At 32.4% G+C, this 15,749-nt stretch overlaps 2 protein-coding genes across 5 annotated transcripts in view; one reads left to right on the top strand and one right to left on the bottom strand.

The window, feature by feature from the left end:
- The window catches only part of LOC106058340 (guanylate cyclase soluble subunit beta-2-like), a 105,977-nt gene extending 103,503 nt beyond the window's left edge, over positions 1-2,474 (top strand). Inside the window, exon 15 of the mRNA XM_056027211.1 lies at positions 246-2,474. Within this exon, the coding sequence (XP_055883186.1) occupies positions 246-1,257 (1,012 nt within the window). The 3' untranslated portion in view covers positions 1,258-2,474. The remainder of the gene's footprint in view (positions 1-245) is intronic.
- A 171-nt stretch (positions 2,475-2,645) lies between these two features.
- On the bottom strand, positions 2,646-15,570 carry LOC106058339 (mitochondrial tRNA-specific 2-thiouridylase 1-like). Of its 4 annotated transcripts, none has more exons than XM_013215744.2 (9): positions 15,361-15,570; positions 11,949-12,027; positions 10,988-11,153; positions 9,154-9,338; positions 7,191-7,363; positions 6,629-6,682; positions 6,238-6,304; positions 5,978-6,078; positions 2,646-4,834 (listed from the first exon to the last, which is right to left on the bottom strand). In XM_013215744.2, exons 2-9 carry the CDS (start codon positions 12,025-12,027, stop codon positions 4,490-4,492), a joined length of 1,170 nt encoding a protein of 389 aa, XP_013071198.2. In that variant the 5' UTR covers positions 15,361-15,570; the 3' UTR covers positions 2,646-4,489. The 4 variants fall into 4 exon arrangements, with proteins under 4 accessions (XP_013071198.2, XP_055883188.1, XP_055883189.1 ...); XM_056027213.1 differs by having other exon boundaries at positions 15,428-15,566; XM_056027214.1 differs by lacking the exon at positions 15,361-15,570 and adding an exon at positions 14,986-15,239.
- Positions 15,571-15,749: the final 179 nt, after the last annotated feature.

The raw sequence follows: 15,749 nt of genomic DNA, 5'->3' as shown, positions 1-15,749 counted from the left end.
AGCTTAAACAAATAAATCTAGTTTACAAGCTAAAAAAGTGTGTCATAATTTTAAGAGCGTCTTGCCTATCATTGGCTCTATATTGGAATAACATTTCTAGGGAAAATAAAACTACCAGATCTGGTCTTTAAATCCTATGGGAAGGCTGCTGTGTGTGTGCTTGTTTTTTTTTTTTGTTTGTTTGTTGTTTTTTGTCTCCGTAAAACGTTATAATTCTACAAATTGTACACGCTTTATTCCCGCAGAGCTCTCAAAGGATGGGGATACGCCTTCAAACAGCGCGGGGAGATGGAGGTAAAAGGTAAAGGCAAGATGAGCACCTATTTCCTGTGCGGCCATCTCCAGCGACGACTGAAAGAGCTAGAAGACGAGTACAGCCACCTGGAGATACACCAGGACAACAACGAGCAGGGAATCTTGGAGGGTTGGCCCGAATCTAACCCCGAGGGGAAAGCCTCTTCCCCCTGCAACTCATCACTCAATCTTTCCGACGAATGTAACGGTGACGAAGACCAGAGGCCCACGTTCTACGCCAGTTCCGACTCTGTGGACAGCCTCGGAGGCCGTGCGGGGGAAGATACCGTACCAGAAGCCTCATTCAGCAACGAAACTGACGTTTGCGCCCCTGTCAAGCGCGTGGGCCGAAAATGCTACGAAAGGAGCAACAGTTCCCCCAGCACTCGATTTATGCGCAAGAAGAAAATCTCGAGGACGTCGTTAGATGGGGAAGTTTTCAGCGGCGCAGACAGCAAGGATGTTGACGTCAAGACGAAAATAGTTGTGGTACCTTCTAGCACCAAGACTTCGCTGGAAGAGACCACCTCGTCCAATGACTGCATCTACGTCAGCGGTTCTTTCAAAAACACTTACGGCCCCAAACAATCAACTAGTGTTTGCAGTAACTCCCCCGACATCCTAGCCACCAAGGTAGACGCTGACGATACAACAGAATCGGTCCCAGATTCTAACGGTGCACCATCAATAGGGAAGGAAAACTTAAACCACGAAAGCTCCTTTCAAAGCCGGTTAACCCAGATCGAAGAGGCTCACTCAGTTCTGCTGGTTTCCTCTGGCAAATCAGCTTACAATTGTAGACCCATCATCGCCAAAAGTGAGACGTTCCCTATATCTTCTGCCAATGACGTCAAATCCAATTATTCTTCGTCCACGTCACACCAAGATCTGAAAAAATCGTCCACGGGAGGGAGGGGAAGAAAGAAAAAGAAAGACAGCAGTAAACTTTGTCAGATTGCTTGACCTTAGTGGACACTTTAGTCGCCAGGGAGACATCACCTTAGAACTTAATACATTCATGGGATCAACTTGTACAAATCTGTTGCTGTCAGTCAATTTGTAAAATAGGCACGCTGACTGAAGGAATCAGTTTACGCACACACACCACTCATATCCGATTACTCCTTGTTAGTCTTAAGGTATTAACAGATACTATAGAAGAGTTGCTTCAAATGTGGAAAATGCTGACCGCCCAGTGCAGACATATTGACCACATAATTTATCATGTTCGTTATAGATATTAACTCAAATTAAGTGTTATAATTTGAATAGAAAAAGATCTTAATACGATTATGGTATCATAATGACCCGCTCACTTCCTTAAAAAAAAGTTTAATTTTAGTATCTGTTACATCTTAGTAGCACAACACGCTTTACCCCCCCCCCCCCCTTTTCCCCAGTGAATTATATTACCGATATTCCTTATTTTACCCCACACTACCTTGGAAATAGTTCTTTATACAACCTCTAAATATTCTTCTGCAATTCAGTTTTTTACCGAAACATTTGAAAAGCTCTATTGTATTTTTTGCCGGAGCCCTTTTTACAATGCTTATATTAACTTTTCAGTATCTTTCGTATGTTGAGATTTTCGGGATCAAATTTTTAACTACTTCTACTCATTCAATTGACATCAAATTTTGCATACAAGCTCATGCTTGATGACAAAAGATGAATCAATTTAAAAAACCAACCATTTAGTAGTAGTTTTAAACTTTGTTTTCTATAGACAATGTATTAATTTAAGCTATGGAGACAGAGACGCGTTATTTAAAAAAAATGTATTATTGTACCTTGTGCATCAATTGCTCATATAATATTTTGGCCTAACCTCCCACCCACTTAAACATCATATTAAAGAAAAAAAAAAAAAAAAAAGAAATGTAATCTTTTGAAATGTCAGCTTAAAAAAAACAATATTGGGTTGAAATGGCAAAAAAAAAAAAAAAGGTTCCAGATACAAATTAAGTAATAACAGGTTAAATGTTCATATTTTTTCCTTTCACTGCAATTAGAAGAATTAATAATAGGTGATTGGGGAGTGCTTGAATGACTGACTAAGGGTCCTTGTACTTAGATACACAAGATTATGAACAGTATATTGTGATTAATGATTCCATGAAATAATGTTACTTAAATTTAATTATGTCAAATAGCTAAAATATAAAAATAAAAATCATCCCCCCTTACAAAAAAAAAAAACCAACAACTTTATAAAATAAAAAAACAACTTATTACATTTTGTATCGGAACTTTAAACTTAAAAACAATTTTTTATAAGCATTTATTTTTTTAGCAGTTATTTTTTTGTTGAAACTGCTAAGACTGAGTTGTTTTGTAAGACATAAACATCACTTAAAATGTTTTATTTGCAGTGCTGTACTTTTCTTTAGTGTGTGTGTTAACATTATTGTGTGTTATTTTTAATTAGTTAAGCTCAAGAAGTGAAAAGTGACAAAAAACAAAAGGCCTCAATACAAATACAACTTTGAATAGTGCTTTAAACAAGTTTTCCAGACATTTGAAAATATACAAGAACAATACAAAATAATTTTTCTTAAAAGCAAATAGCTCATAATATAATATACTTCTAGAATCATAAATCTATATAATTTTAATTTCTTAAAAATACAGTAAATCAAAATCTAAAATTTGAAAATAATAAAAGAGTTCCTGGTGTTTTAAGAAAAAAAATAATTTAACATTTAAATTTAAAATGTGAAAATTTTAAACAACTTGGTTAAATTTTATCCATTTCATTATTTGATCATGAGTTTTAAAAATTTAAACTATGAGTGGAAACATAATTTTGTTTTACATCAAATGTTTTGTTAAGGTAAAAACTTTTAAATAAATAGTCTGCACTTCTAATGTGAAATGAAACACTACAAAAACAATTTTTCATCAAATATTAATCATTAAAAACAAAGTTGCAAAACAGACATGATCAGCAATAAATACATGTCTTTAAAACAACAAAACAATGAAATGCAGTGTGTAGCATGACTCAGACTTTAAACAAATTAAATTTTGTATATTATTTAAATAGTAACTAGGGCAAGTACAGTAGGATACAGTATCTGATACAGACAAAATGTTTTATGTTTGGGAGCTGGTGATTTCTGCTTAATGGTTGAAAGATGAGAAAGTATGAACTGAAGTTGAGAACTCTCCAATGTTTCAGTCTTTACACAAATAGCTACCTTCCTTTTTCCTGTATTTATTTTTTGAAATGATTACAATTGATAACCCTTTCTAGATACACAACAACATCCCATTCTCACAGTTCTGAATAAAGGGAGAGAATGATAGAAATACTTTCTAAGCTTTCCTATTAATTTTTTTGTTTGGGTAATCAATTTACCATGGTCTTTAGAAGTTGTTTCTTTTAAGACATTATTTTAACTATTATGGATTTAAAATTTGAAAGTCCACCTAAGAATGTTATTGCTATCCCTGTAATTATTTTAAACCCCACCAATGTTGTTCCATAACTTATTAAACATATGTCTCAAAAAATAACATAAGATTTCCATTCATTCCAAGGATGATGTCAATACTATAAACATTACAGTTTTTTTCATGAATGCTTATCTAAGTACATTAGGGATCTATGGCTTATAAATAATTAACTTTTATTCTGATTGGAACTTAAATTAACATAATTAAAATAAATTCTAACTTTGTATTTTGTTGTTGATACATACACCAAATATGACAATGTATTATTTGTAATAGTAAAGACACAATCCTTGTAATCTGCAGAAGTTTGCATTTTATGAAAATGAATACTCTTAAACAAGATCAAAATCTTAAACAAGATCAAAATGTTCCCTCTATAAAAAAATGACTAGCTCATATCCTTTTAAGTAGATAAACATCATATACAATAATTTGTTTTTATTGGTTATCTGCAAATATAAATTTTGACTACTCTAGGGAACTATCTCTTGGGAACTATGTCAGTAATTCTTTTACTGGTTGTATGTAATGTATAATATTGCTTTTAAACCCTGAAATACACATGCAACATTTTTTTTTTAAACACTTGTTGCCCACATCTTGATTTACATGATCTTTAGACCACATATAATGCTTAAAACCATTCCTTTTCAAGCCTGATATATAGCACCTGTTTGGTATATCACCTTTCAGCCACCCCTACTTAACAAATATACTATTTTTAATATAAGTGTCAGGATAAGTCCTTGGGAAACTGTATTTTTTCTGTGACACCCAGATCAAACCTAGAAGGTCCAATTTCTAAAATTCTAGAACTTCCCAAGCAAACATTGTCTTTATAGAAGACTGCATACTGGCCAGGAGTAATAGCCCTCATGGGCATGGACAGCTTGACCACACAGAACCTTGAATCTTCTAGATAGCCAGAACAGCCAATCAGGCGATGTTTGTGCTGAAATCTAAACTCTGCCTCAAAAGATTTGGACTGATGGACAGATTGGAGTGGAGCCTGGATCCAATGGCAAGGATCGGTCCGGAACACTTCTGAGAAGAGTGCTGGATGGTCATATCCTGGTGCCTATAGATAAAATGTAATCAACAAACCATAAAAGTGCTATGTTTAATAAAAAAAAAAAAAAATAGAAATAATAAAATAATATTAAAAAAACACATTATTGCCACACACAAAAAATGCCAAAACAATTATTTATATCTGGCATCTGGATGCTATTAATATAACTGTTACAATACTGTTCAATGCATTTAGGTAGTTCAGTATTAAAAAAAAATCAAGCCCTGAAATCTTTTCTTAGATACGAACTCTAAGCACACCGGGGCAGTACTTTGGTCATTGTGATGTGTCTATGTGATGACCATTAGAGCTGAGCTGTACTACAAATCCAAATCATTTGCATTCAAACCCAAGACAACTTGTTTCAATTCTCAGCACTTTAAAACTTGGCCACCAAATCCTATTTTATCAGATACTTTAATATTGATAAACATGAGAAAAAGATCTTGCGTACTCTACAAGATCTATTCTATACATTTTTCAAAAATATTGATTGAAAAGGCAAAGAAATTATCAATTTATAATTTGTTCACAGAAAGTTTTTTGTTTTTTTTTGTTTAACTTCTGTTAATGATTTTAATGATAAAATAAAAAAAAAAAAATAGAAGAGACAAGAGAGAAAGCGATGGGAGGACAATATAAAAGAATGGACGGGCATGCCACTAAATGAGGTTCTAACTAAGGCAAAGGACAGAGAGGAATGGAGAAGGATGGTGCCCCAATAGTCCAGAAGACTAAGGGATAGGTAAGGGTAAAAAGTAACAGCCAATTTTGGAATAATATTAACGAGGATGACAAAATTTAAAAGCCAACCAAATTTATTTGTCCAAGTTGACACCGGCATACTTTTAGTGGTTTCATTAAATTACATGCAACAACTTACTATTTATAGCTTCATTATATTACAGACAACAAACAGCTTACTATTGATAATTTCATTGAATAATTATATTATATGCATAAATTAACTTACCATTGATAGTTTCATTGTATAATTATATTATATGCAAAAATTAATCTACTATTGATAGTTTCATTGTATAATTATATTATATGCACAAATAAACATCTCATTTTATTTCTACCTCAGACTGTCATCATAATGGTTCTAATTTAACCCCTGGAGTTCTTCCAGCGTTGATCACTTACCACAATAACTTCTTTAGAATAAGGACGGACTTCACACACAAAATAAGCAGCATGCTTCCCACCTATGTGACATCGCTGACCAATTGTCCAATAATGTGTGCCTAAGACAAAAGCAAGAGATAAGCAAGCCAGAAGCTTGAAATGTTGGTAAAAACAAAAAACGTGGCACGCTTCAAGACATTCAACTAAATTAGATTCTAGACAACACAGATTTAGATAACTAATGTCAATATTTTAAAGAACAAAAATGTATTCTTTACCTTTATGACTTCCAATCTGCTTGCCAGTTTCAACATCAATAAAAGGACCTTCTTTTGGTTCAATGTACTACAAAGTAAACAAACAATTTTTATACCATACCATTTGTATGTCCATTTTAAACTCTATGTATAATATTATTAAATCTTGCAAAATCTATTTTATAAATAATTTTTTTTATAGAAAACATTGAAATTACTTAAAAAAGACTAAAGGAGTATAAATGACCAATTGTTGAAATATAACTTAGGCATTAATTCAAAATTTAAAAAAATGATGGTAGATAGAAAATAAATAAACAGTGAGCTGTAAAACTAAAGAAGAAAGAAAAGGACTTCTAAATGTAATCTAAAGGTGTAAATTATTAGAGATTTATTTTAACATAATATCTACCTCTTCAATAAAATTATGAAAATTCCTGGTTCCAATAAAACATATTCCCATACTCTGAAATATAAAAAATAGGCAAGTCACTTTCAAAGTTGTTATAATTGAATAGTGCTGTTTGTTGTTTTATTGTTACCTTTTTTTTTTAATTTAGGGGCTTTTAATGGAAAGGTAATCTACTCCTTGTGATAAAAATTAAGTTTTGATGCAAAAGATTTAGACATAAGATTAAATAACTATAAATCATAATCAATAAATATACAACTTAGGGGATATAAAAATAATAATTCAACACATATTTAAGTTAAAATATGTAGCACTAGTATGGTGCTAAGTTTAGAATCTTGGCATGAAATCTCTGAATTCCACTATTTTGTTTAAGAAAATTCATAAAGTCAAAAAGAGTCATCAATACAGAGGATGTACAGGTGAGAGTAAAATCATATTCATCATGATTCAATACTAGAACTTGGATCATCAGCTAATCCTTTCAACGACCAAATCCTCAAGGAATAATTCTTGTTATATCTTTAATAGAAAATACAAATAAAATGAACATTAAGATCACCTCTCTCTTCTTGGCAATCCTCTCTAACCCAGCTTGTGAGGCAATTTGTTTCACTTCACTTTTGAGAAGGTCACCTACAGGGAATATTGTTTTCTGTAATGCTGACTGGGTGATCTGACTAAGGAAAAATGTCTGGTCTTTTTCTTTGTCTTTGGAACACAGCAAGGAGACACCTAGAGAATTGTCAGGGACAGGTATGGCGAGAGTGAATATTTTACTTTGTTGATATTTTGATATGATAGTTATATCTCTTTGTTTATGTACTCCCAGGTTATGTATGTGAATAATCTTGCACGTGTTGTGAACTGAATGGTTTTGTCTTTCTCAATTGTGAGAGAGAAGGTGTTAATGGGGTCTTGTTCCCAGTCCAGGAAGGTTAGACTGTTTCCTGGACAGGTGTTTGTGTAGTTAATATTTGCTGAGAGTGTTGCTGTCATTGTGTATTTTATTGGATATTTAAGGTATTATTATTTTCCTGGATAGCTGGAGTTTCTTGTGGAGTTTATTTATATTTAGTAATAAAATGTTCTTGAGTGACCCCTAATGAGCCAAGCAAGAAAAGAGCCTGACAAAAATTACAATGATATAACTATATCTTTTCAAAATAAATTAGTGTATGACAATTAAGTTAGTAAACATTCAGTAACAACAATAACAAAATTCAAATGATATATTTGAAAATTTAAGTTTGTGCCTTTAGATTCATTTTTGAGCCCATTCCTTATTTTTTAAATTTTTGTCTTTAAGCTTGATATGAGATGAATACAACTTTAATTGACAATGTGTTTGACACACCACTTTCCATTTATTCTTTATATCAGATTTCTTGCATTGGTTTACAATTAAGATTTTAAAATGTCACTACTTTTATATTGTTTCTTGCTATATATGTGATGTAGAGGTTTATTTTATCAAATGTATCTATCTAAACAGAAATAACATGCATATATATCAGATGTGGAAAAATATGCAAGCCACAACTGGGTTTGCTAAGTCATGTGAAACACTGCACTCTTAATCTTTGGAATCTAAGTCATTGACATTATTATTTATATATATATGCAATATATAAAAAATATATAAAAAATAACTTTAATATAATAAATAATATATATATATATATATAAAACATATATAATGAACTGAGAATTATTAAAGACCATTATCTATCCACTCAATTTGAAATTAAAAGATTCTAAGCCAAAAGTTTTTTTAATTCAATGTATGAAGATTTTTTTTCTTTTCTCCTTAAAATATATCATCAGAAAAATGGTTGGTTTTTCTATTATCTCTATGGCAACACTATTGCTGACTCATTGGCCCACCAGGGAGAGCTAACACCACCACTGAGCAGGCTGTGAGTTTTTATTATGTTCTGGCAACAATTATAAAAAAAGAAATGGAAAAGTGGTTTGAGTGTTGGGACAAGTCCTAAAAATCCTGCAAGTATGGGAGCTCATGAGGTGCTTTGACCGTGCTTCCCCATGGCAGAGGCTGTCCAGGCCTGAGCAAGCTATTAAAAAACAGTGCAGGACAGGCCACTCATATTTCTCACGGTTATGGCTAAACTTCCACTCACTGTGCCTCCACTGCGGGAAAGAAGAAGAGGAAACTGTAACTCATATTCTTTTTGGCTGCCCCAAACTTGCTGATCATTTCGACAGGTCTGGGAAACCAAAAATTCTAGACCTGTATGGTGACATGTATGCACTAAGCAAAACAGCAGGGTTTCTGTCTAGGGCTTTTGCAAGAGAGGATTTGAACCTCTCAAGCCCTCACTCAAATGGAGTTTGATGATGATGATTTAATTATAATTTTACAGAAAAGGATTTTCATGAAATTTGCATAACATTTATATAGAAAGGATTAGAGAAAAAGTTAGTCTAGAGCAAGAATGCATTAAACAATTAACTGTAGACTACAAGCAGGGATATGGAAGTAAATTTTTTATATGTTAACTAACCTATTCTAGGGTCAATAGTGTCCAAATCATAACCCACACTTGTTTGAGCATAATGTCCAGTAGCTATGGCTTGAGCTCCAAACTTGGATATGGCATAATTGAGAAAATGTTTGAATTTGACATTACGATTACAGAGAATGTCAGGGTTTGGTGTGATTCCACTTGAATAATCCTTAATAAAGTCACTGTTAACAAATCAAAATATTTAAAAAAATATAAAACGCTGCTTTAACCATCAATACTTCACAATTTACACAAATGTAACACAATAAAAAAAAAAATTGAACATGTTTAAATATGCTCAAATTACATAGCAAATTAAACTGAAAGAAAGAAGTATATTACATGTTCAATTATATGTAAACAAAGATTACCACATTTCATGTAAAGGTACTTGAAATGTTTATTTTTTGACGATACAAGGATAATTATATAGTTCAAGAAAGATAACTTTTAAAAATATCTTAAGACTAACTACCATCAAGACTTACAGATTATTTCATCAATTATTATTATTAAAATGCCATTCAGTAAAATAAACTGAACAGTACTCCACTCCACTAATGAGGTGCTTATGAAAATACAAGATTGTACAGTTATCTATAGTTTGTTTCAAACTTACTTTAAAGGGGACTGTCACATACGCATTGTCTACTTTTATCTCAAGGTTTGCCAGCAGACTCTAGCTAGCTCGGGAAAGTCCAAGTTTGCATCGTCTTTTTAATAGAGAATTTATAATTGGTCAGAAATGCAAACTATAGTGTGTTAAGCTGTAATTTGATTGGTCAGATTGGTTGGCCAAGCGGCAAAGAAATAATGGTCATGTGATAACCCTAAGGACTGAGAATATTCTAGATATCCCAGTCAGTCTCGAGTTGGTATTAAAAGAAATAAGACATAAATTATCATATTGTGTAGATCATCTAATCCAGTAGAAATATGTTAACCATTACATTTAATTACAGTTACTATTGCAATTATTGTTAATAGCTGTTCCAAGTTTTAAAAGTTTCTGTATTTGACAAGGAAATATTTCTTCAGTGAATCTATTAGTAATAAACTTAGATCATCTTATCAACTGACAATTTCTAGATCCTCAGCAATCACGATCATTGGTTCTTCAATTCAAGTCAAGACTAAAGATTAATCTTCAAAGATCACCTTCACCGTGACATCTAGTACCTCTTTTACACAAGTATTTTGAAGAACACATGTGACAGTTATATGTGACAGAAGAACTAATGTGATCGTGACAGGGACTAATTCATCTTATACTACCACCTCAGTCAAGAACAATTTCTTTCCCTTGTTTGAGATAACAAACAAAATAATTAATTATCAAAAGTTAATTTACTAACTGGTTAATTCTTTTTTATTGCTTCTTGTGTTGTCAGGTAAAAAAAATAATTGTGCGAAATTTCAGCTTGATCCAAGATTGGGTGTCGGAAAAATACTGTTACTGTGTACAAACTTTTTACCAGACAGACAAAGTGAATTGATATAAGCTTTGTTAAAATGAATCAAAAGTTCCTTTCAGTATTCATATAATTAAAGGAATTTTCAATAGGTCATTTTCTGAGGTTACAAGTTACAACAGAGGTGTGTGAATGAATGCATAAAATCACTTGGTTGCTGAAATAAGAGGCTCTACTTTGAATAGACTAGAAAGTTGTAATTCAATATTTAACTCCAGTAAGTTGAGTTTGCTAAGTGCCTAAAATGATTTCAAAAACCATCCTTCAGGTTCTCCTTTAACACATGTCCACATAGAGCACATTAAGCATTGCACTATATCAAGAATAATAAATGAACTTGCTAAAAAGGGTACCGGTACCTAAATACTTCATTCCAATATTCTTTCACAAAGTTGACTTCATGGAAGGGTATATTCAGAGTTTTACAGACCCATGCAGCATCTTCTAGTTCTTCATCTGATGAACATTTGCCTTTTTCATCTCTGATGTCCCAGTTTTTCATAAACAGACCAACAACATCATAGCCTACACGAGTAAAAGCAAGAACAAAAAAGGATTTTTTTCAATGGGAATGCTTCATACATTATGATTTTAAATAATGGCAGGGTAGGAGTCTGTATGTTCTTAGTTTATCTAACAGCATCAGTATTATCTACAAGATATATATAATCAATCTAAGCCAGGGATTTAGGAAAAAGGCCAACAATTTCTGATGAGGGTGCTGTAAACATTGTTGTAGCTCTGCCCTGCACTGGCTTGTTTAGAGAGCTCAAGACAACACTAGGAAAAGATGTGAGTGGTGATAGAATATGAGTTTGCAATACATCCACCTGGTGGACAGGTAAGAGTTCTGAAACTAAAGAATGAGAGAGATGTCCTGATTTTGCAAGATAACTGGCTTGTGAACAGAAAGCAACACTGAGAAGTGTGTCAATGATCTGGAAAGTGGTTTGGCAGAAAGGACAGGTGAATCTAGGAACTGGACTCCCTGTTTGAAGGCTTGAAGTCACTGTGTTTTCATCATTACTAATAAACATGAATACATTTTTTTACCCTTTTAAACCTTTTTGAGTTGTCTCCCTTAAAGTTGTTACACTATGTTCCTTATTTTTTAAAACTTAAAATTTCTAATTTCTTAAAATAATATGAAAACTTTGCTAGTAGTTTTCATTAAAAAAAAAAAAAAAAAAAAAAAACAAGTCAAAACATTTCAAAGCAACATATTAAAATAGTTGAACAGACAAGATATAGGTTTTATTTTTAGGCTATTTTTCATTTTAATATAAATTAGATCAAAATATAAAAATATATAAATCTTGCCTTTTCGTTTTAATAGAAGTGCTGCAACTGCACTATCCACTCCTCCAGATATGCCACAAACAACTCGTTTGATATTCATCTATAATTTTTTTAAAATAATTATTATTATATATAACAGCTTATCAAACTTAAAAGATAAGATATATTGAACTAAGGATAATGTATAATATATATATATATATATTAAATGTATTGGTAGGGAAGATTGACAGGTGAGACATAAACATAGAGCGGAATCTTTCAACACCTGCTGAAAATTAAAGCTTTATAAATCTCTACACTTATTTGTAGAACATGATGGTTACTTAAGTCTATTTCTGATCCATGTGTTTCCAGAATAATGTATATGTAAATGGAATCTAGTATGTGCTGAAATTATATAGAACTAGAAATCTATATCTAGTATATTACTATGACTAGATCTCTATAATCATAGATTAATAATTAGATGATCTAGATCTTTGGTCATTTTTGTCTTCCAAACAAGTTAAGCGATGCTGCCACAATTTTTACGCTGAATTCTTATAGCTCCATAATGATTAGTCCTAAGAAAAAAAACTGAAAAACATCAAAAAACTCATCATCCATTAGAATTATTGTTTTTTTATGCTATGCATAGTTACAATAAAATATGATGTCCAGCACTAACATTAACGAACATCACTCCCCCCTTTGTAACTTAGAGAACACTATCAGTGTGCTAATGAACACTTCATAGTAATTGTATTAAAAAAATATTATCATCAATTTTCTTTTATTATATCTATTTCTTTTTAAACCAACTCAAGATAGACAGGTCTGTTACTTTCTCACTCTTAGTTGCTTCCTTCTGTTTATAATGGACGCCACAACCTGGCCATTAGTATTAAACTTAAGTTTTACCTATACCGTAACCTGCCTAGGTCTAGTTGACCCCAAAAAATACAACCAAAAACTGTGTGACCCTGCTTATTCTGCTCAGTGACTGTGAGCTAATTTTGTACCTGATCAATCAATAACTGTCCCTCCCGCTTCGTTTTTTGTTTTTGATACTGTGTTGATGATACCATGTTTAGTACCTACATTGCTGATCAATAATTAGGGCACCAAGGAAAGACAGAATGAGAGAGAAAGAGCAGGGTTGTGCCTATCACTGTGTTTGTTAATTGTTTTAGCATTTTTTAATTTTTTTTTGCTTTAGTAGCATATTACTTAGTAGCACATTAGTGATATGTGACAAAATAGTAATATAGCTCCTTCAAAGAGTGTGATATTGACATTCACAGTTGGGATGCACTGTCTCTCGATCGATCTTCATAGCATGAAGCTGGGAATCTCGAAATTTGAAGCAAGAAGAGAGGCCAGCGTGAAAGAGCACTGAACCAACAAAAAGCTGAGATAAGAAGCAGTCCTATCTTCAACTGATCGAACCTACCCATGTCACGTATGCAGCCGTCTTTTTAATGTGAGGATTTGACTTTACAGTCATTTTTGAGTTCATAGGATATGAGAAATGTGATCATCTTTGATCACGAAGGAGAAGCTATATAGATAGATCATGTTTAGCTGATACTTAAATTTTCGAAAAAAATCTTAACCCTGGACGTACCCACATTCAGTCCTAGTTAGAAGAAAAAAAGTGACTTTGTCATACAAGTGCTCTTTGAACCCATGTAAAACCCTTGTTTTTCAGAGTAAATAAAACCAAATCAAAATGTGTCTGAACTGACTGAACTATAAGTTGTAGACTAGTTTCATCATAACTATTAAAATAAAGGCCCATTTTAACAAATATTTGGGGTGTTGACTAATATCAGAAAATATTTCATGAGATGAAATGACTATAGATCTAGATCTAGAATTCTAGATCTAGATCACATTGACTTTATGAAGTATAACATATAGATCTATTCATTAAATATAATTATAATAAGTTAAAGTCACCATTGACATCTACTACACTGTAAACTCTATAGAGTCTATATCTAGACTAGTGGGCCAGATCTGGCCCGGGACGTGGCTCCATGAGGCACGCCTAAACATCTGCACAAAGTGAAGAAACTTTTTAAAAGGCTGAAAAATGTGTTTTAGATACATTAGGACTCTCACTTTTTCTTGGATGGATTTCATTCAAATCTATGGTATTCTAATTTTCATTTTTGTTTAGAATGAACACATCATTCATTTTTTCGGTAACAATTTAAGTGTTGACAGTTGTTTTAGGTTCTTGGATAATTCCACTGCTGTCTTGAGCTAGTCATGTTCTAAACATGCTGTGTGTAACATAGGGCATCAATTCTGCATCATTTTGATATCAAAGAGAATGGTATGTACCATTTAATATTTGTGCATTCATGAAATGGGAGAGACGTAAAAACGAAAACTACATTTTGAATGTAGAAACTTCCGGGAAAAGCAAACACATCTTTGCTTTTGTGGAACATAATAAGCAAACATGATTGTACAAAAATGTGGCTGTTTTTTTTTAAATATAACAAAAAAGTCATTTATAAAACAAAATATGTTTTAAAATATGGCAGCATTGTTGGTTTGAGTGCAAAGAAAAAAATCGCTAAGTTATGCCTAGTTGAGTGAGTTGAGCGATATTAAAGAAAAAAGAATCAAGAAAGTGAATCCAGGGTAAGGGAAAGCTACAAAGTTGCTCAAATTATGAGGAATGAAGCGTAAAAAAAGTGCCTGGGAAAAAACAAAGCATTGCAAAACGAGTGGACGATCAGGGTAAAAATTTCCATTCAAATCTAAATGACATAGCAGCAGATTTTGAAATGTTTTCTATTGCCTCTTAGGATTGCTCTGACAGATCTGCAAATGGAGCGGATAGACTTACAAAGCCAGATATCTCTGCTTGAGAAATTTAGAGCGATGCAGACAGTTGATTTCTTCGCCGTGTTGTATGAAGAAACTTTTAAAATTTCCGAAATCAAGTATTATAATTAAGGACGATCACAATGTTTACAAGCACTAAAGTAGACAAACTTGTTCAGTAATAAAATGGATGAGACCGATCACCGATCTTACGTTATCGCCCTACACTTACGTGTGTAACTAGGTCTAGTAGTGCTACGAGTTTCTAATAAAACTATTTAAAATGGGTTCTTCTCTATTTCATTTTTTAAAAAATCTATTCGATGATGTGGTCCGGCGTGCACACCGCTCGTCATCTGTAATCTACTTATCTAGATCTACTAATCTAGTGAGTCTGACTCTAGTACTCTACTCTCTGACTCTACTCAGTCTACTGTACTACTGTCTCTACTCTACTCAGGGCTCTAGAAATTACTAGACTATTATTTATTATAGATCTAGATCTAGTAACTAGAATTGACGTCCATGACCCATGAACTAATGAACTCCATGTCCATATCTATTCTACTATTTTAGTATTTATAATAAATATTAACTAAAGATTGACCTCAGAAAACTTGAATTATATGTAGTCTAACTCTAAGAGTTTACATCATCAATTTTTTTTCACGAACTTTAAAAGAAAATATTTGCATGAACTATTGTTACTATTCAGTCTATTGATATGACCGGAAAGGTCATCAAACCCATGCATGGTTAATGTAAACACTAGAACCATGTGATTTATCTAGATGTAAACATTGATTTTAATAGCGATATCATCATTCGTCACAATGGACCAATGAAAAGTAGCCTATTATAGGAATGCTTTTAAGGATTATCTTAAATTGCAGATAATGATATACTTTCCTTACAAAAACAAAACAATACGGTTCAATTTGTGCAATAAAAATTTTATTTAAATTAATAAAAGAACTGGAAGAGTTTTAAATATTA

This window comes from Biomphalaria glabrata, chromosome 4, assembly GCF_947242115.1.
Source record: "Biomphalaria glabrata chromosome 4, xgBioGlab47.1, whole genome shotgun sequence".
Classification (NCBI taxonomy): domain Eukaryota; kingdom Metazoa; phylum Mollusca; class Gastropoda; family Planorbidae; genus Biomphalaria; species Biomphalaria glabrata.
Note: the sequence above shows the minus strand (reverse complement) of the source record. Positions and strands in the feature narration are given on the sequence as shown.